The 27,589-nt window shown below is 37.5% G+C and overlaps 1 protein-coding gene across 2 annotated transcripts in view; it reads left to right on the forward strand.

Annotated features, from left to right (window-relative positions):
* Positions 1–3,567: 3,567 nt before the first annotated feature.
* EXO1 (exonuclease 1) overlaps positions 3,568–27,589 on the forward strand; it is a gene marked incomplete at both ends in the record, with an annotated part of 37,132 nt that continues 13,110 nt past the window's right edge. For both annotated transcript variants that reach the window (XM_081299995.1, XM_081299996.1), the window contains 8 exons: positions 3,568–3,728; positions 6,797–6,916; positions 7,378–7,501; positions 9,209–9,346; positions 10,392–10,604; positions 13,389–13,576; positions 14,241–14,337; positions 26,526–26,751. In XM_081299995.1, coding sequence (XP_081156121.1) covers positions 3,568–3,728; positions 6,797–6,916; positions 7,378–7,501; positions 9,209–9,346; positions 10,392–10,604; positions 13,389–13,576; positions 14,241–14,337; positions 26,526–26,751 — 1,267 coding nt within the window. The remainder of the gene's footprint in view (positions 3,729–6,796; positions 6,917–7,377; positions 7,502–9,208; positions 9,347–10,391; positions 10,605–13,388; positions 13,577–14,240; positions 14,338–26,525; positions 26,752–27,589) is intronic.

Genomic DNA, 27,589 nt, shown 5'->3' on the forward strand with positions numbered 1-27,589 from the left:
AATCCCCGTTCATTTGCTCTATTATTTATTATAAAATTTGGGGGCTTTTGACCCCCCCTTTTAATTCTTATCAGCTACCACCAGGATTTCTCAGTGACATCATTTACCTGGGGTCAGAATCATCCACCCTGATCTTTTCACCTTTCCCTCTTATCCGGTGAAAACAGCCTGCCAGGGGCTTCACTCTGTTTATCAGGGTGAGGGGAAGTAACTTGTTTGAGGCCATACTGGAGAGCTCTGTGGGTGTGCCTGGTGAGACTGCAGGTTTCAAAATGGAGTTTTTAAAATGGAGTTGCTTCGGCTCAGGCCTAAGGCCATCCTCACACCCCCATATCCTTTATTTTCCAGGAAGCAATTTGTCTGAAGCTCTGCCTGGCCTAAGTGGACAGGCTGTCACATTCCTCAGCAAAATTCCTGTTATCTGCAGGAGAAATGCAGATCCCCCAAAAAATGTTGATAAGAGGAGCCCAAGTTACCCTGAGTGGGGAGACTTTTGTGACCAGATCCAGAAACTTGGTGGAGATAAGGGTAATTCCTTCTGACCATAAAATCCGTAAGAATGCATGGTTAAGAATCTCTTTATGATTAAAACCAGTCAGCATGGGCCAAAGTGACCTAGGGTTGTTATAGCCTGGAGAGTTGAGTCTAATGTCATTCTGCTCTAAGTCAAGAGGTGGACCTGGGCAGGATTCTCTAGTCATTTCTCTGGGATCCCTAATAAAATTGGAGTGCAGGAGAGGTACACTGTCCCTCTCCTGAAAGGACCCATTCTCTCCCTGGAGTGACCTTTTCCCCTTTCCTATCCATTTAATAAACTCACTTCTGTTACTCTGAGGAACATATCTGAAATCTTTCTAACTTGATTGCAAGACTTGTGGTTGAAAAGGGGTGTCAGTATCTTTGCACTGCCTCAGTTTTCCAGAAGGCCCCAGCTCTAACAGTTTGATCCCCAACACCACACACACACACACACACACACACACACACACACCCGTCAAAGAAAAGGGAAGAGTAATAAGTTCTCAGATATTAGGAGTACTGAAATCTAGCCCCAAGTGGCCACCAGAAGTTCAAATACCCTTATAAAAGCCTGTACACCATAAGGCCCACGTTACTGTCTGATTATAAAGGTAAAGTTCTCCCCAATTTATGTCTTTGAAGCTGAACTCTAGGTAAAGTGGTAAAAACAGACTTTAATCAATAATACTACTGCAATACGGAATCGGGCATAAGCTGAAGTTAATTTCAATTAGTACAGAAGTTCAAGAAAGAATTAAGGAACTGGGGGGTGAGCAAGCGTGTGAAACCAAAGGACTAATTTCAACTGGGTTCTTTTCCCTTGTTTTAAGAACCTCAACATAAACACGCAAGGCTCCCAGGGTTTCATCCTCTGGAAACTGACTCTGCAGACGGCGGGAGAACTACAACTCCCAGCAGCCCTAGCGAAGGCGAAACTTCCAATTTCCAAGGCGCCGTTCTCCGTCAGCCTGCAGCGTTAGCCCAGCTCATGCCTCTAAGAAGGGACACAAGGTCAGATAAGGCAGCAGCCGCACTGGCCAAGGAGTTGCCAGCCCCACGGAGGCCTGCAGAGCTCCCGTCTCAGGACCCGGATAAACGGGAGGCCGCGGGAGGCGGAGCCACGTCGCAGGATGTGCGCTGAGGTCACGTCCGCTGGGTGGGGCTGCAGCGTTCCCGCGCAATTTGAAAGGGCCGGCTCTCAACGTGCGACCGGAGCTGGGCTGCCGGTGTTCTGCGTCCCTGGCCCAAGTAAGCGAGGGGCATAGCAGGCGGGCTTCGGAGAAGCCATCTGGCTCTACTGCCCACAGGCGAGCGTGGAGAGCCTTTCTCCGAAAGTCAGGGGAGCTGGCTGTGCGGAAGCTGATGGTCCCCGCGGGGCTCGATCTACACGTCACGCCGATTCCCTGCTCCGGATTCAAGATTTGCGGCTGGAGGTGGGTTGTGGCAAGCGTCTGGAGCGGTCTTTCCGCCTACGTTGCAAAACCCTTAGACCCAGGGAGGTCAGCGGAGGAATGCTTTTGGTGGATGCAGGAAGAGTCCGCGCTCCCTGCAGGCGGGTCCCGGGGAACAGGCGCCAGGGTTGTACCACATCTCACGTTCTCAGCAGGGGCGGGCAGTCCAGGTTTACATGCACTGTTCCCATTTCTAATTGTGACAAGTAATTTTTTTTCCCTTAATGTACAGGCCAAAGAAAACGCGGTATCTGGAATGGGCTTGCGTCCACGACTGCACATCCCGGAGAGAAAAGGATGAAGTAGTGAAGTCGTTTCTGCTAACTGCCACCGGTGATCTCTATGAGTTGATACATGTGCCATATGGCACGCATTCTTACTATGTCAAAGAGGAAATGATTACTGGAGGGTATTTACCTTGCTTAGAAGAAAGTTACCTGTTTCATGAAATGTATGTCATCTCCAATTTCCTCAGCATGAGCAACAACTCCTGTTAGAGACATTTCTGAGAGGTAGGAGACTAATGGTCAGAAACTGACTTGACCGCCTGCATCCAGATCACCTGGGTTTAAATTCAGGCTATCCTATCACACTCCAAAAGTAGTGAGTCAGTCACTGGAGTGGAGTTGAAAATCTGCCTATATCTGAAATTTGAAAACTGCTGGACTAGAGAATCAGCTCTAACAGGGTGGCAAGAGGGTAAGGATGACTTCTGATCCTGTACTTTCTTTTCTGCCTTCCAAATTTGATGTTTCATAGTAGACACTTGTCTTAAGAAATATCAAGCAAATGCTTGGTGCCCATTGCTATCTTGTCTTTATCCTGTGGAGTTGGAATTAGAGGGAGTAGTTGCTTTGGAAAGGACAGTGGCAGGAATTTCCATGTAGGTCTTAGTGTTCTATAACCTCATGAGAGGGAATGGGAAGTTAAATCATTTGTCATTAGAGCTATATTTGTACAGCAAGCATAGTTTTAGATTCTTTGGGGAGTAACTTTTTTAATAGTCTAATGACTTGTCCCTAGGCATCACCACTGCTTATTATCAGAATGTTTGGTGGTAGTGAATTTTAGTCCTAAAAAAGTACAGATCTCTTTCTGTATTTCTGTTTGATTATTTATGTATTTTATTTTTTGAAATCCCTACCTTCCTACAAACTGTTTCTACTCTTATGTGACTTTGCATGTTGGCCTTTTAATGCCTTCTGTGGAGGCAATATAAAACCACAGCATGCATATTTTGTAGACTTTTAACAATGCCTTTTTTGATAAAAGCAGAGGTTTATCCATTTTTGAGTATGTTCTGTGTGCTTAGGACTGTTAGTATCTTGGAACACAAGTTATGATTCTTAATATAAAAGCACTTTGGAAAGAATAAATCTTAAGCAACTATCAAGTGGCATTAGAGGTAATATTGTTGATTAAGGTAAATTATAACCTATGGAATTTGACAGGGAACAGGCCAGTTATTAGCTAAATAATAACAAATTCTGTGTTCGATTACAAGCTCCTTTTCTTCATTTTTCAGAAGATTTTTGGTAAGCATTTTGCTTTAAATATTGCTCTTTTTCCTTTCATATCATGTAGTTAATTTGGCACTATGGGAATACAAGGACTGCTACAATTTATCAAAGAAGCTTCTGAACCCATCAATGTGAGGAAATATAAAGGACAGGTAGTGGCTGTGGATACCTATTGTTGGCTTCACAAAGGAGCTATTGCTTGTGCTGAAAAGCTAGCCAAAGGGGAACCTACTGATAGGTAAGTTTGGACCTTATATTAATTCTTTGAGAATTTGGAATCAGACTTAAAGAGCTTACGCCCATTCCTTCTAGGAATGGATTTTTATTCAGTGTTAGTAGTTATTAAGAAACAAGAGTGTGTGTTTGAAAATATTGCAAAACCATGGATGACTTCTTTCTGTGACATAGACCTAGTTTTAGTTCTTTGTAATAAGCCAGAGAGTATCAGGACACCAATTGACAGATATGAGATTGTCTCCTTTATTCTTTACCTAAGACAAACTTTTTAACAATGTTTTGAAAATCCATGATGTTCACTCTGTACTCTTAAAGAGTACAGACAACACATTGCTAATCTCTGGCAGCAAAACAAGGCAAAGGGACAGAATATTCTGACTTCCTTTTTATTTCACTTATGGCCAAAAATTGGGGGGAATGTACACATCCAGTCCCAGTTCTGTGATCTCATTTGAGGCAGGTTCAATGTACTAATGCCCTCTATTTTTTAAATAGAAATATTAGAAAATCAAGCAAGTATAATTTTTGGATAGAGATTTTCCACAGGGATTGGGCCAATATTATGAGGACTCTTTTTTTTTTTTTTTTTTTTTTCCTTTCTTTTAAGTATATAATTTATCTCCTGGAGGAAAAACTCATGGATCTTAATACTAATTAATTAAGCATAATGTATAGTAGATAAATTATGTTAATCCTGTTAGTTTCCATTGAAGAAAGGTGGGGGAGATAATCATTGTTGAATGATGAGTGTTTGGGACTTTCAGGCCTGTCAGGTTAATGCAACGACAGTAACCCCTAACAACAGTGTCTGAGGGATCTGAATAAGCCAAGGTACTTCTACCACTCTAATTGCTAAAATGACCTTTTTCATGCTGGGGATTAAACATAAGGGCATTATGCATGCTAGACATGTACTCTAACCATTGACCATACACCCTCAGCTCCAAGATAACTTTTTTTTTTTTTTTTTTAATACTAGGGATTGAATCCAAGGGCTGCTTTATCACTGAGCTACATCCTACCCCTTTTTATTTTTTATTTTTAAGATAGGGTCTCACTGACTTGCTTAGGCCTTCGCTGAGTTGCTAAGGCTGGTCTTAAACTTGGAATGCTCTGCCTCAGCCTCCTGAGTTTCTGGGATTACAGGAATGAATCACTGTACTTGGCCCCAAGATAATTTTTTGAAAGCAATTCTATTTAAATTTAAACTATTACAATAGTGAATGTCTACAAGTTTTTTATTACTACTTTCAATGTTTCTTTGAATCTTCATGGGGAAAAAAAGCTTTATATCTAGTTTTTTGTAAGTTTTGATTACTAATTAGAAGAGGTGTTGAAAATACAGGCAATATCTTTTATTAATAAAGATGAGAGATGAAATCCACAGGACCTGCCCTGTAGTTGGTGCTTGGTGAATATTAATTGAAGTAAAAAGTTTTTGGATTTTCAACACAGTACACACTGTGTGTTTTAATTTTCTCCTAGCAACTAAGAAGTCACATTTAGAAGTGGGCACAGTGGGACATACTGTAATCTCATCAAGTTGGGAAGATAAGGCAGGAGGATTGCAAGTTCAAAGCTGGCCTCCACAACTTAATGAGACCCAATCTCAAGATAAAAAGGGATAGAGTTGTAGCTTAGTGATAGAGCTCTCCTGGGTTCTGTCTCCAGTACCAGGAAAAAAAAAAAGTTACATTTGGTATAATTGATCTTTCTTTTCCACCTTTGAATGGAGAGAGGTATTAGCCAAAAAGATTACCACTTCAGAAAATTGGGATAAGCCTGAAATAAACCTTTATCTTTATGATGATAAAGGTTGAGGTAGATCAGCGTGCACTAACTTGGAAAGATGTGTGTGAAATATTTAAAACAGGATGGCTTGTATTCTGTTTAGTAAAAAGAAAAAAAAAAAAGTGACCAGATGCAGTGGCTCATGCCTATAATCCCAGCAGCTGGGGAGGCTGAAGCAGGAGGATCACAAGTTCAGTGCCGGCCTCAGCAACAGTGAGGCCCTAAAGCAACTCAGGGAGACCCTGTCTGTAAATAAAAATACAAAAAATAAGGCTCGGAATGTGTCTCAGTGGTTGAGAGACACTGAATTCAACCTTTGGTAACAAAAAACAAACAACAAAAAAAGTGTTCTTTAAAGTTAATTATCATTTTGTATTTGCTTTCTCCTAATTTTTGCTTAATATTTTAATCAGCAGGTGCCAATCATTGTTCTCTACCAATGTAGGTCGATTATCATTGGTCTACAACAAATTGAAAATAAGGATAATGTAATGAGTCTTTCAGTAAGATTCAACTTCAAAGGCTATATGTTTTTCTACTATATTTGAGCTAAAATGTCTTTCTTTATGAAGGGTAGAAGTTTGTTGTTAATTGCGTTGTCAGAATAAAAAGCTGAATACAATACATGATCCTTGATTGGATCCTGGGTTTAGAAAACTGTAGCAATGGTATGCTGGATCCAACACATACAAGCTATACATAATCTCTTCCCAACTCAGCATTGACTGACTATATTGGTAGCTTTCCCACTGTTGTGAATATTCACTTTTGGGGAAGCAGGCACCCCAACTCCCCAGAACTGGTTGTTAAACATTTACCAGGACATCACTGGTATGAAGAAGCCTTATTGGAACTGTTGGATAAATTTTAATGTAGACTATATATTAGATAGTATTTTGTATCACTGCTAAATTTCTTGGGGGTGGTATGCTGTTGTTGGAAAAATCAAGTGTTCTTATATTGTTCTTAGAACTTTTTTAGATTTTAAATGATTCAAAAAAAATTTTTTTAAATGAGAGAAAAAGTGTGAGATTGAATCAACAAAATGTCTGAATCAGAAAGGTAAAAGCCCTTCAATCTAAAGATGAGGGAAACTAAGGCTTTAATGTCTAAGGCAAGATTTGAACCCAAGTATGAGTTCAAGTTTCCATTTCATATAAAAACACTTGTTTTAAAAAATAAGGTAAAATCAAAATTGTCTAATTTGGTCTTAAATAGAATAAAAGTATTACTTTAAGAGTTGCAAGCATTTAAATGTGTTTTTCTTTTTCCCCATAGGTATGTAGGATTTTGTATGAAATTTGTAAATATGCTGCTATCTCATGGAGTCACACCTATTCTTGTATTTGATGGGTGTACTTTACCTTCTAAAAAGGAGGTAGAGAGGTCTAGAAGAGAGTAAGTTGATTCTATACTTAGTATCTAACTTAACTGTGCTAAAGTTAGATGTTATAGGCTGTATACCATATTTTTTTAAATCTTAACTTGTTGAAGCTTGTTTTATAATCTAGCACATGAACAGATTTCCTAAAATGTTCTGTATTAGATCATTCTTAGTTTTTAAATAAATATCTCAGTTACTGTGTTTTCATTTGATATAAAACATCACTGTGAAAAGGTTTGACAGTAATTATATGTGTGTTCATGCACATGTGTCTATATTTTAAATCACTTGTTTTTGCTTAGAAGCCCAAAGGATCTGGGTTAATATTCTTGAGCATCTGGTTATGCATTTTCAAATGAGTCAAACTTTTTTAATTGTAGCAAAATTTCCTGAATTATACTCTTATTACAGTTTTTCAAGGAAGCCTCTTAAATATATATTTTTTTAATATTAAAAATATATTATTACCTTGCAGAAGACGACAAGCAAATCTTCTTAAGGGAAAGCAGCTTCTCCGAGAGGGGAAAGTCTCAGAAGCCCGAGAATGTTTTACCCGTTGCATCAATATTACACATGCCATGGCCCACAAAGTAATTAAGGTAAGTGAATAGAAAAATAAAACTAAAAGAACAAATGGCTAAAGCTCATCTAAGCTACTTCTAAGTTGCTCATTAATGGAAGGGCAAGAAAATCACAGGAGAAAAATTACTCTAGTCCTAACATCAAGTAAAGAGGTTAGAGGAAAAGATGAATGGTACTATCAGAGGAGAGGAGTCCAGCTGTTTCTAAGAGAGAAATCCCAAGGAATGAGTAAGGCCTTTCCTCTTGAGGTAAGTGACTTGGGTATATAAACATCTTGGCATGTTGTTTGGTAGGAATGGAAGGGACGAATTCCTGGGGGTTTTCATTTTCACCCGACTCATAAAATCTTCAGCACTTATTATAACTTGCACTTTTTTTTAATTAGCACATCATAATTGTACAAATTTATAGGATTCGCTATGATATTTTCATGCATGCATACAGCATGCATTGATCATGTCCAGGCCCACTCCCCTTTCCACACCCAGCTCTGTTCCTATTAATCACTGTTCTACTTTCAATGACTACACTCAAACCTGTCTCAGTGCCTCAGGCACTATGCCAACTCCTATTATCCTTAATCTGCTTAGAAGCTTATTTCCTTATTTCCTGAATGTTTGTGTCAGCTGCTCAGTCCCAGCCCTCAGGCCCCCAAACCTTTCCCTTTTTTTTTCTGTACTGGAGATTTTTCTTTAGAGACAGAGTCTCCCTGAGTCCTTAGGACCTCTCTAAGTTACTGCTGTTCAAACTACTTGGTAAAGGTGGTATCAACATTTTTTAGGATATAGGTCTACTATCCAGTTTCTGAAGTAAAATAAGCACTAAAGTCTTGTGGCCATTTATTTTGTCTTCATGGGTTCAAGTGGAAAGTAAAGATGGGCTGCAGGAAAAGATGTGAAATATAGAGGAAGCACATGCTAGTTATAAGTTATTCATTAATGGGAGGGCAAAGAAGAGAGGACTTCTTTTGTGCTTAGTAGAGAAGAAGCCTGATTGAATACACATTATAGTACCAAAGGGTAAGAGCAGGACACCTAATAGACAAGAAAAAGAAAGGAGAAAAAAAAAAAAAAAACAATTTGCAGAGTTACTGAAATTAATAGTACCAGGATGTTGATGCATCTTTCTACCTTTCTTAACTTCCCAAAGCCTCTCCTTGGGCCTTGGGAGCTATGCCTTTGATTTGGAACAAGAAAGGTTGTGTTCCAGCTGTTTGTGATGGGGGACTGTTTTTCCTGGCAATATCATTTAAAAAGTATTCTCCCCCTCATTAATTTGTTTTAAATATAATGATTAATGTTTAGAGTTTTATCAGTATATTATTAGGCAAACTTTTGTAGCCTGACAGAACAACCTATCACTTTTGGGGAAAAAATTTGCAAATCCCCAAACATAAATACTTTTAGAACATACATATAACATTTTTAAGATGAAAGCTTTTTATAATTTGAAATAATTTTGTAGTTTGCAGGCACTCCCCTTCCCCCAAAAAATATTTCTTTTCTACAAATTTGTAAATTGTTTTTTTACAAATTTCTTAGTGACTGGGTGCTTAGTATAAAATATGCTAGAGCTAAAAGTAATGAAATATTTCAATGGAATGGTTTCTGAAAATAATATTAGCATGGGCATATTGAAGCTAGTAGTAACATGGGTTTGAAGTGGAAGTCATTTAGTGCTTTCTATATGCCTTCTGGAGATTCACTGAGTTCTCTTTCATACAGGCTGCTCGCTCTCAGGGGGTGGATTGCCTCGTGGCTCCATATGAAGCTGATGCACAGTTGGCCTATCTTAACAAAGCTGGTATTGTACAAGCTATAATAACAGAAGATTCTGATCTCCTAGCCTTTGGCTGTAAGAAGGTACTTAACTGCAATGCTACATGTTACTTTTCTATGTTATAGGAGTAGTATAAATTAAGAAGCTGAAGTTTTTTCTCTCCAGGAATAATTGGTTTATCTAAAATTTGCAATTCACATCTGTTTATATAATATTCATACTTATTTAAGATGATTTAAGAGTTCAGATAGTCAGGACACTTTTTCAGAGTATGTACTTAAAATTGGAAATGGTTGTTCTTTTGTCCAAGTTATTTGTTTATTTGTTTATTCTTTCAGTGCTGGGAATGGAATCCAGGCCCTTGCATATACTAGGCAAGCACTCTGCCATTGAACTATATCCCCAGCCTATAAAGTCCTTAGTAGAATGTAAACTTACCAGTTTCGCTTTTTAACAGAACAAGCTGTATTTTTTTTCAATTGGTTAGGTAAATTAAGTAACTTATCTACTAATAACATGTTATACAGTTATTTGTAACTAGGCATAAAACTGTTTAATGGAAAACTTCGTCATGATATATTATTTGTGGATGACTAGAAGGATCCATATCACAATGCTAATGTTTGGTAACTGGTAAATAAGAAATTATGGGCAATTTCTATGTATCTCTTTTCTAAATAAACATGTATTACTTTATTTTTTTAATATTGTATTTTTTATACCGTTATTTTATTTATTTATAGAACCCAGTGCCTCACACATGCTAGGCAAGCACTCTACCACTGAGCTACAACAGCAGCCCCAACATGTATTACTTTAATAATAAGAAAAGGTTGATTACTTTAAAATATAAAAGAAGGAGAAAATGCTTTTTTTTTTTTTAAAAAAAAAGGCATTACTATTTGGTCATCATTATGATCTGTGTTAAAGAGGTGGAGAGAGGGTTTTATTTTTGCCAGAGTTGAGGTAATCGGGTCCTGGCTATATACCTGTCTAGTTCTACCCAGCTTCTATTTTTCAGTGTTAAAGGGAGGGATAAGAAAGATTTCTTAGAATTATTACAGTAAATTAGATACTAATAAATCAAAATGGCCCTTCTAGGTATTAACATTTCACTTTCATTTGAAGGTGATTTTAAAAATGGACCAGTTTGGAAATGGACTAGAAATTGATCAGGCTCGGCTAGGCATGTGCAAACAGCTTGGGGATGTATTCACAGAAGAGAAGTTCCGTTACATGTGCATTCTTTCAGGCTGTGACTATCTCTCATCATTGCGTGGAATTGGTTTAGCTAAGGCATGCAAAGTACTAAGACTGGCCAACAACCCTGATATTGTAAAGGTAAGAGTGATTCACCAAGTTCCCTATTCAATTTCTAAAGCATTTTTAAAATAATAGAATGAACTACTCCGTATATGAATTTTAAGTATTCTATTCTGTCAGTGTCCTGTAAATGTTATTGAAAGGAACAACTGAATAAAACATTAAAACTTTGCTTTTAGCAATTAATTAACATTGGAAGACCCATGTTTTTAGCAATTCAAAAATTAGTAATTTTTAGCATGAAGACTACATGCTAACATCTGGGGTAGGATCCTCAGCATCACAAAATAAATAAATAAAGCTATTGTGTCCATCTACAACTACCAAAAAAGTAAAAAATAAAAAAATGTGAGATTAATGCTAGACTCACATTTTTTTATTTTTTATTTTTTTGGTAGTTGTAGATGGACACAATAGCTTTATTTATTTATTTTGTGATGCTGAGGATTGAACCCAGTGCCTCACACATGGCAAGCAGGCGCTCTACCACTAAGCCATAACCCCAGTGCAAGACTCATAATTTTTTGACCTCTGTTCTATTGTCCTGTAGTAGTGGTTTTCAAACTTAAACTCAATAATAAACTCATTAAAGGTTAACATAAATCACATGTCTTTATGAAAAATAATCATATTTTTTAAGACAAAAGTTAAGAGAGAGGGATTATACATTTATCAAATCTCTGTAACATGGCTTAAAAAAAGCTGAATTCTCATCTACATCTTTATATTTAATCTCATTTTATATCAGGTGGAAGGTATCTTCTGAGAAATTAAAACAGTGGACATCACCACTATATAGATTCTCTGATACCTTTATCTTAAAAAATAAACTGGTATTTGGGCTAGATGGTGTAATTCAGGGAGAACTTGCCTAGCATCCCCAGTACCTCAAAAATAAAATGAATAAACAAATAACCCTACATTAAAGGAGGCTCACTTAGATAGTTTTCTAAAACCCTTAGAGTTTAAAGAGGAGAAATCTCATTGGGGGGGTGGTAAGCATATGATTTATTTATTTATTTTGTTTTAATTATTTACACATGACAGTACAACGATCTTGACATAGCATACATTTGAATCAGATGGGGTACAATTTTTCATTTTTCTGAATGTACAGGTTGCAGAATCACATTGGTCATGCAGTCCCGTACATACATACAGCAATAATAAAGTGTATTTTATTCTGCTGTCCTTCCTTTCCCTCCCCCTTCCCCTCCCCTCCCCTCCCATCACTTCTTTCTACCCAATCTAATGTGACACACTTCTTTTTTTTTTCTTTTTCCTAACTTCATCATACATGTATTCTGTATAATGATGAGAGTCTCCTTCTATCTTCCGTGCAATTCCCCTTCTCCCTCCCTTAGAAATCTCATGTTCTATTTTCAAGAGTACAAGCATGAGTCCTCAGGGCAAAGGGTGATATAGCACAATGGAAGGATCTTTGGGTTGGGAGATAATGGCCTAACTGGGAATAGAGAAACATACCTCAGCTAGCCTGTGACTCTAGGATCTTTGGTTCTCTGGGTCTTTTCTTTATCTCTGAGCTTGATGTGCACCTCTTAACAACAGGGATACATTCTAAGAAATGTCTTAGTCAATTTTGTCATTATGCAAACATGATGGAGTATTACACAAACTAAGATGTCTTTGATGTCACTAGATGATATAATCTTGTGGGATAACATATATGTGGTCTCTTATTGAAACATCATTGGGGGGCTGGGATTGTGACTCAGTGGTACAGTGCTTGCCTAGCACGCGTAAGGCACTGAATTCAATCTCCAGCACCACATTAAAAAAAAAATACATAAACAACATAAAGGTATTGTGAACATCTACAATTAAAAATATTGGGGCTGGGGTTGTGGCTCAGCGGTAGAGTGCTCGCCTAGTGCGGGCAAGGCCCTGGGTTCAATCCTCTGCACCACATAAAAATAACTAAATAAAATAAAGGTATTGTGTCCATCTACAACTAAAAAATAAATTAAAAATGTTTTTTAAAAAAGAAACATCATTGTGCAGTGTATGACTATAATATTTAAGATCCCTCCCATCCTAAAGCATCCATGACCGATAGAAGTTAAATGTCACCTTAGTTTTTAAAATACGATCTTAAAAAAAAGATCTAAGAATATTTTATTTTTTTTAAATTTATTTTTTTTAAGTATTTATTTATTTATTTTAGTTTTCGGCGGACACAACATCTTTCTTTGTATGTGGTGCTGAGGATCGAACCCAGGCTGCACGCATGCAAGGCAAGCGCGCTACCGATTGAGCCACATCCCAGCCCAGATCTAAGAATATTTTAGTGTTTTTTAAATACTTTTAAGTTGACAATGGACCTTTATTTTATTTATTTATATGCTGTGCTGAGAATCAAACCCAGTGCCTCACACACGCTAGGCAAGTACTCTACCACTAAACCACTGCTCCAGCCCTCTTGAGTGGTTTTTATTCTAAAGTTTCATGTATTGTTTGTATTTTGTTTTCTAAAAGAAAGGGTCTTTGAAGATGAATTACAATTCATGTTTTTGTTTCAATTTGGAAACATGAACATGATATATAACTGAATCTTCAGTCATTCGGGTTAACAATAAAAAAAACCAAAGAAAATGCTAGTTATGAGACCAAATTTTAAGTGATAAGACGTGGTTGTGTTTGCCGTTGGTTTTTTAATGTAGATGAAAGCAATTGGTTTTTTGGTCTCCGCTCATGCTTCTCTGATGTAAATCGGTCAGTCTTGGGGATTACATGCTGTCTGTTCTTTAGTCACAGATAAAATAATTTTGTTTCCATTGTTAGGTTATCAAGAAAATTGGACATTATCTCAAGATGAATATAACAGTGCCAGAGGAGTACATCAAAGGATTTATTCGAGCTAACAATACTTTCCTTTATCAACTAGTTTTTGATCCCATCAAAAGGAAACTTGTCCCTCTGAATGCCTACGAAGATGACATTGATCCTGAAACATTAAGTTATGCTGGACAGTATCCTTTCTGAATCACAATGATAGAATTTTTCATTTCTTTTTTCATTATTATGACAATGATAATTTTTTTTAAGTGAGACATTCAGTAAAAAAAAGAAGAAAATTGTGTATTGTTTTTTGCTTTTTTTAATAATGAAAATATCAGTATTTTGTTTATTACTATGCTGGTGAAAACTTTTCTTTATAAATCTGATGCTCACCTACAATAGTATATTGATTGTTTAGATTGATTTGACAGGGCTAGGCACTGGGTCAGTCACTTATGGCACTCATTCCACAATGAGAACCCCTCATTGCAAACAATTTATCTGGACATATGAGTGCACCAGGAGAGGATGTCCTCCTACAGCCACTGGCACTCAGGCTGATGCAGATCCCTGAGTCTTTAGGTGATTCCCTGAATTTTCCCCCATATCTCCCTAAAAAGGGGGCAAGTGCTGACCCGGGCCTTTGCCATTGAAGATGTTCTACTCCTACTGAGACAGATTGAGACCAGCACACTATGCCTGTGATTGCAGTAATGCTGGTATAGAAAGAAGGATCCATTTAAATCATAAATCTTCAATATTTTCAAGGACAATCAAAAACATTTTCCTATCATAGTTCAGTTTCATTTGATTAGTTGTTAATGTAGACATATTTCCTTAATCTTATCAACCTAGGTATGTTGATGACTCTGTAGCTCTTCAAATAGCACTTGGAAATAAAGATATAAATACTTTTGAACAGATAGACAACTACAATCCAGACACTGCTATGGTAAGATTTTAATGGCTGCTACATAAAAGCACATTTTAGTTATATCTCAAAAACCATGATTAAAGATTTATCTTTGTTTAGTAAACATCTCTGAAGCATTTTTGTATCAAGACACTATGCAGAGTATTCATTGAATCAACTTGATCTTAGAAAAGTTATAAAGAACCTAGGTATATTGGCAAGGTTTGTTGTTGTTGTTGTTGTTGTTTTGTTTTTCTTAATTTTGTAAGTAACCACATTGTGTATTACCAAATGTAGACTTTAGTACTCATATGTTCACATTTGGTGCCATTTTTGTAATCTCACCCTATTCACCCTCTGTGGCATTTGGCATTGTTGAAAACCCAAATCTAGTCACGTTGCTTTTGAGAATATAAACTATTTTTTTCAGTCATTTGTAATTGAGTGAAGTCATTGAGTACCCCTGCTGTCTTTGAATCCTTTACTGTTTTTTTTTCATTGTATTTATCCCTTTAGATGCAGTCCTGTTACTCTTCATATTCCTGTTCATATTCTGTTCTCCTTTGTGTTCATATTTATTCCATGTAAGTTCTTTTAGTTATGCCATTTATGCAGAGAGCTCACATGTGTTTGTAATTTTACCCCCATTGCTTGCCTATGTACCAGCCTCATAATTCCCTTGTGATTTGGTCCCTACATAAATAGTTTCCACTAACTTAGAATGTATCCCATAGTCAAAACTGAACTCTGCATGGTTTATCAGTTTCTCTTAATAACATTTCTTGTGTTTTTGTTTTTGCATATTTATTTCCACATAATAATACATCTCTTTTATTGTTTATTTACTCTTTTTCCCCAATAGACTATAGTCTTTATAAAGGTGTAGTTTTGTGATCTTCATTGCTGTATTGTATTTACCATATTTCTTTGTTGGAATGAGCGAATGTCTTTTACGTGATCTCTTATTTTCTCAAACCAGAAAACTTAGAAATAAAGTTTAGCATTCTTTTTTTTTTTTTTTTTATTGGTTGTTCAAAACATTACAAAGCTCATGACATATCATCTTCCATACATTTGATTCAAGTGAGTTATGAACTCCCCTTTTTTACCCCAAATACAAGTTGCAGAATCACATCGGTTACACATCCACATTTTTACATAATACCATATTAATGACTGTTGTATTGTGCTACCTTTCCTATCCCCTACTATCCCCCCTCCCCTTGCCTCTCATTTTCCCTCTTTATCCCATCTGCTGTTGTTTAATTCTCTCCCTTGTTTTTTTTTCCCCTTTCCCCTCACAAACTCTTATATGTAATTTTGTGTAATAATGAGGGTCTCCTTCCATTTCCATACATTTTCCCTTCTCTCTCCCTTTCTCCCACCCCACTCATCTCTGTTTAATGTTAATCTTTTCCTCATGCTCTTCTTCCCTGTTCTGATCTTAGTTGCTCTCTTTATATCAAAGAAGACATTTGGTATTTGTTTTTTAAGGATTGGCTAGCTTCACTTAGCATTATCTGCTCTAGTGCCATCCATTTCCCTGCAAAATCCATGGTTTTGTCATTTTTTTAGTGCTGCGTAATACTCCATTGTGTATAAATGCCACAGTTTTTTAATCCATTCATCTATTGAAGGGCATCTAGGTTGATTCCAAAGTCTAGCTATTGTGAATTGTGCTGCTATGATCATTGATGTGGCAGTATCCCTATAGTATGCTCTTTTAAGGTCCTCAGGGAATAGACCGAGAAGGGCGATAGCTGGGTCAAATGGTGGTTCCATTCCCAGCTTTCCTAGGAATCTCCATACTGCTTTCCATATTGGCCGCACCAATTTGCAGTCCCACCAGCAATGTACAAGTGTACCCTTTTCCCCACATCCTCACCAGCACTTATTGTTACTTGACTTCATAATGGCTGCCAATCTTACTGGAGTGAGATGGTATCTTAGGGTGGTTTTGATTTGCATTTCTCTGACTGCTAGAGATGGTGAGCATTTTTTCATATACTTATTGATTGATTGTATGTCCTCTGTCCGTTCAGGTCCTTGGCCCATTTGTTGATAGGGCTGTTTGTTATCTTATTTTTCAATTTTTTGAGTTCTTTGTATATTCTGGATATTAGGGCTCTATCTGAAGTGTGAGGAGTAAAAATTTGTTCCCAGGATGTAGGTTCCCTGTTTACCTCTCTTATTGTTTCTCTTGCTGAGAAAAAACTTTTTAGTTTAAGTAAGTCCCATTTGTTTATTCTTGTATATAACTCTTGGGCTATGGGCGTCCTATTAAGGAATTTGGAGCCCGACCCCACAATCTGTAGATCGGAGCCAACTTTTTCTTCTATCAGACGGAGAGTCTCTGATTTGATATCTAGCTCCTTGATCCACTTTGAGTTGACTTTTGTGCATGGCGAGAGGAGGGGATTCAGTTTCATTTTGTTGCATATGGATTTCCAGTTTTCCCACCACCATTTGTTGAAGATGCTATCCTTTCTCCATTGCGTGCTTTTAGCGCCTTTATCAAATATAAGAAAGTTGTAATTTTGTGGATTGGTCTCTGTGTCCTCTATTCTGTACCATTGGCCCACCTTCCTGTTTTGGTACCAGTACCATGCTGTTTTTGTTACTATTGCTCTGTAATATAGTTTGAAATCTGGTATCGCTATACCGCCTGATTCACACTTCCTGCTTAGAATTGCTTTTGCTATTCTGGGTCTTTTGTTTTTCCATATGAATTTCATGATAGTTTTATCTACTTCTACAAGAAATGCCGTTAGGATTTTGATTGGCATTGCGTTGAACCTGTAGAGAACTTTGGGTAATATTGCCATTTTGATGATGTTGGTTCTGCCTATCCATGAACAGGGTACATTTTTCCATCTTCTAAGATCTTCTTATATCTCTCTCTTTAGGGTTCTGTAGTTTTCATTGTATAAATCTTTCACCTCTTTTGTTAGGTTGATTCCCAAGTATTTTATTTTTTTTGAGGATATTGTGAATGGGGTGGTTTTCCTCATTTCCATTTCAGAAGTTTTGTTGCTGATATACAGGAATGCCTTTGATTTATGCGTGTTGATTTTATATCCTGCCTCTTTGCTGAATTCATTTATTAGTTCTAGTAGTTTCTTTGTAGACTCTTTTGGGTCTTCTAGGTATAGGATCATATCATCTGCAAATAGTGATATTTTAAGTTCTTCTTTTCCTATTTTTATGCCTTTAATTTCTTTTGTCTGTCTAATTGCTCTGGCTAGTATTTCAAGGACTAAATTAAATAGAAGTGGTGAGAGAGGGCATCCCTGTCTTGTTCCAGATTTTAGCGGGAATGCCTTCAGTTTTTCTCCATTTAGAATGATGCTAGCCTGAGGCTTAGCATATATAGCTTTTACAATGTTGAGGTAAGTTCCTGTTATCCCCAGTTTTTCTAGTGTTTTGAACATAAAAGGATGCTGTACTTTGTCAAATGCTTTTTCTGCATCTATGAGACGATCATATGGTTCTTATCTTTAAGTCTATTGATGTGGTGAATAATATTTATTGACTCCCGTATATTGAACCAACCTTGCATCCCAGGGATGAATCCTACTTGATCATGGTGCACAATTTTTTTGATATGTTTTTGAATCCGATTCGCCAGAATTTTATTGAGGATTTTTGCATCTCTGTTCATTAGAGATATTGGTCTATAGTTTTCTTTCTTTGAAGTGTCTTTGTCTGGTTTTGGGATCAGGGTGATGTTGGCCTCATAGAATGAATTTGGAAGAGCTCCTTCTTTTTCTATTTCTTGAAATAGCTTGAAAAGTATTGGTATTAATTCTTCTTTGAAGGTTTTGTAAAACTCTGCTGTATACCCATCCGGTCCAGGGCTTTTCTTTGTTGGTAGTCTTTTAATGGCTTCTTCTATTTCTTCCTTTGTTATTGGTCTGTTTAAATTGTGTGTGTCTTCCTGACTCAATCTGGGCAGCTCATATGACTTAAGAAATTTATCGATGTCTTCACTGTCTTCTATTTTATTAGAATATAGGGTTTCAAAATACTTTTTAATTATCTTCTGTATTTCTGTACTGTCTGTTGTGATATTGTCTTTTTCATCCCGTACGTTAGTAATTTGAGTTTTCTCTCTTCTTCTCTGTTAGCATGGTTAAGGGTCTGTCGATCTTATTTATTCTTTCAAAGAACCAACTTTTAGTTTTATTAATTTTTTCAATGGTTTTTTTTGTTTCGATTTCATTGATTTCCGCTCTGATTTTAATTATTTCTTGTCTTCTGCTATATTTGCTGTTGTTTTGCTCTTCCTTTTCTAGGGTTTTGAGATGTAGTGTGAGTTCGTTTATTTGTTGGTTTTTTTCTTTTTTTGAGGAATGAACTCCAGGAAATGAATTTCCCTCTTAGAACTGCTTTCATAGTGTCCCATAGATTCCGGTATGTTGTGTCTGAATTGTTGTTTATCTCTAAGAATTTTTTTATTTCCTCCTTTATGTCTTCTGTAACCCATTGATCATTCAGTACCATATTGTTTATTTTCCATGTGATGCTGGATTTTTCCTTCCTTCTTTTATCATTGATTTCCAGTTTCATTCCATTATGATCAGGTATGGTGCATGGTATTATCTCCACACCTTTATATTAACTAAGAGTTGCCCTATGGCATAATATGTGATCTAACTTTGAGTAAGATCCATGTGGTGCTGAGAAGAACGTGTATCCACTTGATGCTGGTTGATATATTCTATATATGTCGGTTAAGTCTAGGTTATTGATTGTGTCATTGAGTTCTATAGTTTCTTTATTCAGCTTTTGTCTGGAGGATCTGTCTAATGGTGAGAGTGGTGTGTTGAAGTCACCCAAAATTATTGTGTTGTGGTCAATTTGACTCTTGAACTTGAGGAGAGTTTGTTTTATGAACGTTGCTGTACCATTATTTGGTGCATATAAATTGATAATTGTTATGTCTTGTTGGTGGATAGTTCCTTTTAACAGGATATAGTGTCCTTCTTTATCTCTTTTGATTAACTTAGGTTTGAAGTTGATTTTATTCGATATGAGTATGGCCACTCCTGCTTGCTTCCGAGGGCCATGTGAGTGGTATGATTTTTCCCATCCTTTCACCTTCAGCCTGTGTATGTCTTTTCCTATCATATGAGTCTCCTGAAGGCAGCATATTGTTGGGTTTGTTTTTTTGATCCAGGTTACTAGCCTGTGTCTCTTGATTGGTGAGTTTAGTCCATTAACATTTAAGGTTACAATTGAAATATGATTTGTACTTCCAGGCATGTTTATTTATTTATTTATTTTAGTTTGGCTAGTTTTTACTTTTTGGTTTTTTTTCTCCCCCTTTATTGAGATACCTCCCGCTGTTGGTTTTGGGCACTATTTTTCCATTCCTCTTCTTGTAGAATTTTGCCCAAAATGCTTTGCAGTGCTGGTTTTCTGGCTACGAATTCTTTTAGCTTTTGTTTATCGTGAAAGATTTTAATTTCATTGTCAAATCTGAAGCTTAATTTTGCTGGATACAGTATTCTTGGTTGGAGACCATTATTTTTCAGCATTTGAAATACATTGTTCCAGGATCTTCTCGCTTTCAAAGTCTGTGATAAAAAATCAGCCGTTAACCTAATTGGTTTACCCCTGAATGTAATCTGCCTCCTTTTCCTCGTAGCTTTTAATATTCTCTCCTTGTTCTGTATGTTGGCTGTCTTCATAATTATATGTCTTGGAGTTGGTCTATTACAGTTTTGGATGTTTGGGGTCCTGTAGGCTTCCAGGATTTGGCAATCCATTCCATCTTTCATCTCTGGGAAGTTTTCTAGGATTATTTCATTTAATAAGTTGTGCATTCCTTTGGTTTGAACCTCTGTGCCTTCTTCTATCCCAATGACTCTCAAATTTGGTTTTTTGACGAAATCCCATAACTCTTGGATAGATTGCTCATGAGATTTAAGCATCTTTTCAGTGTTGACTATACTCTTTTCAAGTTGATAAACTTTGTCTTCATTATCTGATGTTCTGACTTCTACTTGATCTAGTCTATTTGTAATATTCTCGTTAGCGTTTTTAATCTGGTTTATGGTTTCTTGCATTTCTAAAATTACTGTTTGGTTTTTTTTTAAGATCTCTATCTCCTGGTAAAGCTCGTTCTTTGCAGTTTGAATTTGTTTGTTTAGTTCGTTTTCAAAATATACTTTCAATTCTTGGATTTGCTGTCTCATGTCTTCTCTAAAATTCCGTTCCATCTGAGTTAGGTATGCCTTGATTTCTTTCCCTGTCCATGTTTCTGATGCTTCTAGGTCCTCCTGTAGATTTAAGTTGTCCTGCATTATCTGTAATCCTTTTTTCCCTTGTTTTTTCATGTTGTTCACGTTACTTTCCAGCTCTGTTTGACTGCTTTGTAACTGCTTTCTCCTATACATTTGTTTTGGCTTTGTTTATCTCTGTTGTCTCTTCTTTGTGGTGGGAGATTATGCCTATAGATGATGGGCTTTATTGTACTTTAGAGCTGATTCATTCAATTTATAAAGGGCTTCTGGATTTTGTATGCATATAGTGGTTTGTTTTTTGTTCTTAGGACTTTAGGTTAGGTGCTATGCAGGTATAAGGGTTAGTATGTCTTGGCTACTTTAGAAGATTGCTCTACTGAGGGGGATACTAACCGTCGATTGGATCAGGGTGTTGGTAGAAGCTAGATGTTTAGGAGCACTATAGACGGCCTCGAAACATTCACCTATTTGCATTTAGACAGTTACACGAAATTGAGGACGTAATGCTTGGGATGAAAGTTGGGGGAAAGGGGAAGGAAGGTGCTCTTGAAAAGAAAGAAGGAGAGGGAGATAGATAGCATAGAAGAGAATGGAAAGAACAATAAAACTTGGAAGGGGAGAGAGAGAGGGAAAAGGGAGAGAAAAAAATAAAATGAAATAGGAAATAAAATTAGGTCTTAGAGATCCATTTTCTTCTCTTCCCGTAGGCAAAGCTGTGCCCTCCGGGCTGAGTTTTGCCCTCAATGTGTCAACAGCAATCCCTGTGAGGCGGTTCCTGGGAGTCTCTCAATCCTGTTGGTCCAGAGCCGTTTCACTTCTATGGCCCCTCCTCCCCTTCCTCCTGCCAGCCAGCCAGGTCCTGCTCACCGGAGGCAGTTCCCCAAGGATTTGGTTACACTTTCAGCCCCACCGAGTGCTCTATTTCCCTAACGACTGAGCACTCTCTCTGTCATTCATCTAAGCCCCAGTGCTGTGGAGCTGTGGTCTGGGAGTCAATTGTTTAATTTTTCCGGACCCCTTTGGTGGGCACACCTTCAGAATCTGGCGGCTAAGACCATTGGTGTCGCCGCTGGTGGTAATGGGAGTTGGGGGTTGAGGATCCCCTCTGCTTCCCTCAGCCCCTACAATCACAACCACTCCGCTGGCGGTAGGAGGGGTTGGGGGGTCTGGAGTGTCCTCTGTTTCCCTCCGCCCCTACCATCACTCCCTCTCAGTTGGCGGTTGGGGGAGTTGGGGGTGGGGAGTCTTCTCTGCTTCCCTCTGCCCCTACAGTCACGCCCACGTCTCTGGCAGTAGGGGGAGTTGGGGGTCGAGAGTCCTTTGGCCCTTATGGTCACGCCCACGGAGAGATTTTGAAGTTTCCCGGTTGTTTGTATCTGGTGTGGGTGGGAGTCACACACCTGCTAAAGTAGATTCCGCTGGGAAGGAATCTCTTGGCCGAACTTTGGTGACTTCCCCTCTCTGCTATGGCGGGCCCCTGGCTCCTTGCCGGAGTGTCCGAAGGGAAGGGTAGGACTGGCTTGTTTCTGGTCTGACACAATCTCTGGTTTTAGTTCCCAGTTCGCTATTTCATAAAGGCTTGGTTAGATTCCCTTCACGTCGTCTGGGGGGGTGGGAGCCGTTTGCTGGGTGGGCGGGGCCGTTAGCAGAGCCGGGAGGGCACGGGCCGTCTGCCGGGCCAGGCGGGGACACCTCTCTCGCTGGGCCAGGCCGCCGGGGGCCGCTTGTAGAGCCGGGCAGCTGTGGCAGCGTGGCTAAGCGCTGGGCGGGTGGGGTGGCCGTTTGCAGAGTGGGCGGGGCCGCCAGAAGAGCCGGGAAGGCGGGGCCGTCTGCCAGCCGGGCGGGGACCCTTCTCCCCTAGCCGGGCTGCCGAGGGCTGCCTGCAGAGCCGGGCAGCTGTGGCAGCGTGGCTAAGCGCTGGGCGGGCGGGGTGGCCGTTCGCAGAGCGAGAGCGGGGCCGCCAGGGGAGCCAGGATGGTGGGGGCTGTCCTCCAAGCTGGGTTGCCGGGGGCTGCTCCTAGAGCTGGGCAGCTGCGGCCGCGTGGCTAAGAGCTGGGCACAGTTTAGCATTCTTTTGATTGCTAAAGCTTCTTGCTTCTTTTAGCTTTTTCTTTTTTTTGGTGATATTTTCTGTTTTCTCCTAGCTTCCAGTCTAGCATAGGTCTTTTTCCCCTTACTTACTAATTCAGTCCTTTACTAAGCATTTATTAAGTACTGTGATGACATAGTTAAGTTAGCTAGGGTTCTGGAATATAAAGAAAAGTAAAATACCCTCCTTGCCCATAACGTGCTCATTTCTAGAAAAAGGAATGTGATTATATAGAGAGAAATGTGGAGAGTGCTATAATAGATGTTTTCTAGGATCTGTGAAAGCAAAAGGCATAGCCCTAACTCCACATGAGAAGAGAATGCTTCCTGATAATAATAACAGTTTTTGACCACGTATTATATTTCAAATGGTATTTTAAGCACCTTCAACATAGTAACTGATTTATATTTCAACAAGCCTCTGAAGTCAGTACTATTCTCACTTTGTAGACAATTAGAGAAAAATTAGGTAACTTGCCCAAGTCACACATTAAATAAATAGGAGAACTGTGATTCTAAACCAGACATTCCACTGTCTGCTCACAGAGAAAACAATGTGTGTCCTTGGTCTGCATGGATTAGCAAGGGTTTTCAAGGGTGAGTGATTTCAGGCCAAAGAAAACAGCACGTGTAGTAGAAGATAAAATGGTAAGGGAATTTTTGTGTTGTTCATTTTGGACAGACCAAGAATGACTTAAAGTTAACCTTGTAAAGGAATCAGAGCTCCTTGCAAAGGAGAAAGCAGTGAACCTGAAGAAAATGCTCACTAACAAACTGGTGACAAGTTGAGCATTTAAAAGTAATCATGCCAGGTGAGGTGGCGCACACTTATACCCAGCAACTCAGGAGGTAGAGGCAGGGGCAAATCCTTAGGAGGATCAGCCTCAGGAACTTAGCAAGACTCTGTGTCTCAAAATACAAAATAAAAAGGACTAAGGATGTAGCTCAGTGTTAAAGTACCTTTGGAATTAATCTCTAGTACTAAAAAAGGAGAGAAAGAGAGCACCATAGTCCTCATCATAATGATCCAAAAAGAGCTGTATGTTCATCAACTCAAATTATGTAAACTTCATACTCTGATTGTTATTTCTTCATTTTGTTTTCTAATCTGCTGTCCAGCATGGTAGGCACTAACTACATGTGGAAGTTCACATTAATTAAAATTAAAAGTTTGGCTAAGAATATATCTCAGTGGTAAAGCACTTGCCTAGCATAGGTAAGGCCCTGAATTTGATCTCCAGCAGCACCAAAAAAAAAAAAAAAAAAAAAAAGCAAAAGAAAGAAAGAAAAGAAAAAGAAAAACAATCACTTCGTATTTTAATTTTTCAGTTACATTGGCTACCTTTCGTGTGTAGTGGCTATCATTTCTATCATTGCTGAAAATTCTATTGAATTTTTAAATTTCTACCACATCTAAGTATTCCTATAATTGTACTTTTTAAAAACTGATTTGTATTAAGAATATAACCTAGAATCACTCTCCAGGAATATTAAATATATAATTTCTAGGACATTTTCTTTGGCTGTTTGCATCATCTCTGTTTGCTTTGAAGGTTTTTTTCTGTTTATTTTGGTCTTTTTTTATGGTAGAGACTTTCTTTTTTCTAATCATGTTTGAGAGAGATTGAAAAGCTCGTTGGAAACTAGTGTGTGGAGGAAAGGCTTATAGTCTTAGACTTTACTCTCATTTGTAACAAGCTGGCTTTGCTTTGTAAATTCTTTGGTGTCAGAGAATGTTTTCTCTGCACAGTTACATTTTTCCAAAAGGGAATCCTCTAGTGTCTACTTAAAGTATATAAACCTGACCCTGCATTTTGAGAACAGGATACTGAGAGTGAATTAGGGCAAGCTGAGTGATTCCTTACCATTTATTATTTAGCTTCTCATTTCATGTTGTTTCTAGAAAAAAAGAATATCTTCATCTTCTAAATGCCTACTGTTTTATATTTGCTTCTATGTTTCAAAAGTCCAATCATGTGGTTGTGAAGTCGGTAGTGTTAGCTGACTGTATGGTCAGGTTGGTGATGGGGATCCAGCAAATAACAACCCCTTTTCAACCTTCCCCCATCTTTGGCCTTCAGAGTCCCTCGTGCCTTAAATTCCTGAGCTTTTCTTCAGGTTTTTGCAGGTGAAATTTGCCTTTCATTGGTATTCTCTTCTGTTGATACTTAGGTTTGGTATTTCTTCTGCTAAGTCTTTTGACACATTTATCTTTTATCTTCTGTAGTGTGGAAGTATCTGATGTAGTATGGAATTGTCTTTACTACAGAAAATAGAGTGTGGACAAAAGTACCTCAAAATGTTATTGTAGCTAGAGTTTGTGCTTGTATTTCTTGTCCTTACTATTTTGTGAAGTGATTATTGGAAGAAAGGGTCTGAAAGTGTTCACTCTGCTCAGCATGTGAATTAGTGATACTATAATTTCACCAGAAATTATTAAGCTTTTCATTTCAGAAAGTCAAATGTAGTTGTATTAAATATGTCTAGTTCTGAACAGCAAGGTTATGGTTTATTAAAACAACCATCCTTCATAAGTCCAAATCCCTGTCTAATCCTTCCCTTTTACATAGAGAAATTCATTATACATCAAACTAATTTTTTTCATCTAAATTTATTCTTCCCTGTCTGATTTTCTGCTCACCTATTTCTACTTTTTCAATAAAACCATCAGTGGGATATAATTCCTGGAACAATACTGCTAAAATAATTTTTAATACTCATTTCCTTAATTAAGTTATATTCCTTGTTAATTCTCAATATCCTGATTAATGTCATCTTGGTTGATTTATACTTATTTTCCTTTTTATTTAAGTGCAAAATTTAGATTTTAGTTTATGTGGGAATTTATCACCTGGGATTCATGCCTCCCAGTTGACATTTTTTTGGTTGTATCTCCTACTCCCCCCCCACCCCCACACACACTTTACCTGTCCGTTTTTAAATAAGACTATCATTGACATCCTTTTAGCAGATCATTGTCTTTGAAAATGTGTCATAATTGGGAAGAATTCATATTGGCATTAAAAGTGATTGCCAATACCAACTGGCATCAAGCCACGCCCTTTCTCAAAAACTCTCATTGTAGACCACAGTAACTTTTTATTTCTCACCATTGTCCACTAAAGATGGCATCTGGTGTGGATCTAATAGAAACTAATGTTATGTAACCTTCACATGTTTTGGGTTGAACTCAGCCATGTTCTTAAGGTAGGATACTTGATTACATTAAAGTACATGATTTTATGATCAGGTGCATTTTAAAGGTTACATATTTGTAGACATATTGCCAGTTAATTATTTAACTAATTAATATTGTGTATTGAAATAGTATTCCAATTTAAAGGTGACTTTTTTCCTAACCACACTTTGTCAATTGCAATCTCATTTCTTACACTATTCATCTTAGGAAATTTTGTTTTTTATTTCTTACAAATGAGTCAATAGAATGGCTTGGGCTGGGGATGTGGCTCAAGCGGTAGCGCGCTCGCCTGGCATGCGTGCGGCCCAGGTTCGATCCTCAGCACCACATACCAACAAAGATGTTGTGTCCGCCGAGAACTAAAAAATAAATATTAAAAATTCTCTCTCTCTCTCTCTCTCTCTCTCTCACTCTCTCTCTCTCTCTCTCCTCTCTCACTCTCTCTTTAAAAAAAAAAAATATTAAAAAAAAAAATAGAATGGCTTAAGTCTCATTAGAAGAAACACAGACCTGGGAACACAAGACACATTTATAGAAAATATAGGGCTAGCCAAAAGTATAAAATGTTGTTAAGGGACAGATACTTCAAAGCTGATCTTTTTAAGGATAATTTATTTAATTCTAATCTATATCGTTACAGAGGGAAAAGAATTGATTATCTTTCTTCTTCAAGTAACCTTTTTCTTTTGTAGTCTGACCTATCAAGAAGTCATAGTTGGAACAACAAAACTTGTCAAAAGTCTTCTACTGTTAACAGCATCTGGCATAGGAATTATTGCCCTAGACTTGAGTTGGATAATGTTTCAGGTGCTACACAACTGAAGGAAAATCCAAGTACTGTGGGCATTAAACAAGTGATTAGTACTAAAGGATTAAATCTTTCAAGGAAATCATCCATGGTGAAAAGACCAAGAAATGGTATGTATTTAGTTTTTCATAGAATACTAGTGAGTATTGGTCATATTTAAGAAATTTTTGTCAAACCTAAGATTGCTAAAATCTTTTTTTTTTCTAGAAGTTTTATAGTCTTGGCTCTTATATTTAAGCCTGTGATCCATTTTGATCTAATTTTTTAAATATATTATGTAAGGTATTCCTTACCTTGCATGTGGTAGTCAAGTTCTAGTATCATTTGTTAAAAAGTTATTGTTTCCTCAATTAATTGCCTTGCCACAGTTACTCCAAATCAGTTGATCCTATAAGAGTGTGTCTTTTTGAACTCTATTATTATGTGCTATTAATCTCAACTTAGGATCAAATATATTATTTACCACTATAGTTGTAGTACATTTTGAAATCGGGTAGTATAAGTCTTCTAAGTTTGTCCTTCTGTTGAAAAGTTGCTCATGTTATTTTGTGTTCTTCATATTTCCATGTTTATTTTAGAGCTAGCTTGTTAAGTTTTTTAAGAAACAAAAAAAAAGCTGTGGGAATTTAATTGGATTGATCTATCTGTATGGAGAAAGTTAGTGTCTTAACAATATTGAGTTTTCTAATCCATTTAAGCCTTTAATACTCACTAATTTATAATATAGAGATCTTACACATCTATTGTCAAATTTATCCTTATATTTCAGATTATAAGGATAATCTTTAATTATCCTTAATTAAATGATTAATAATAATAATGCTTTAATCGTATTTTTATTTCAATTTGCAGTTCATTGCTAGTATATAGAAATATAGTTAATTTTTATGTTAATCTGCTGTTTTCCAACTTTGCTAAAATTGCCTATTAGTTCTAGTATTTCTTATA

This window comes from Spermophilus citellus (assembly GCF_964194105.1).
Source record: "Spermophilus citellus genome assembly, chromosome: 6".
Classification (NCBI taxonomy): Eukaryota; Metazoa; Chordata; class Mammalia; order Rodentia; family Sciuridae; genus Spermophilus; species Spermophilus citellus.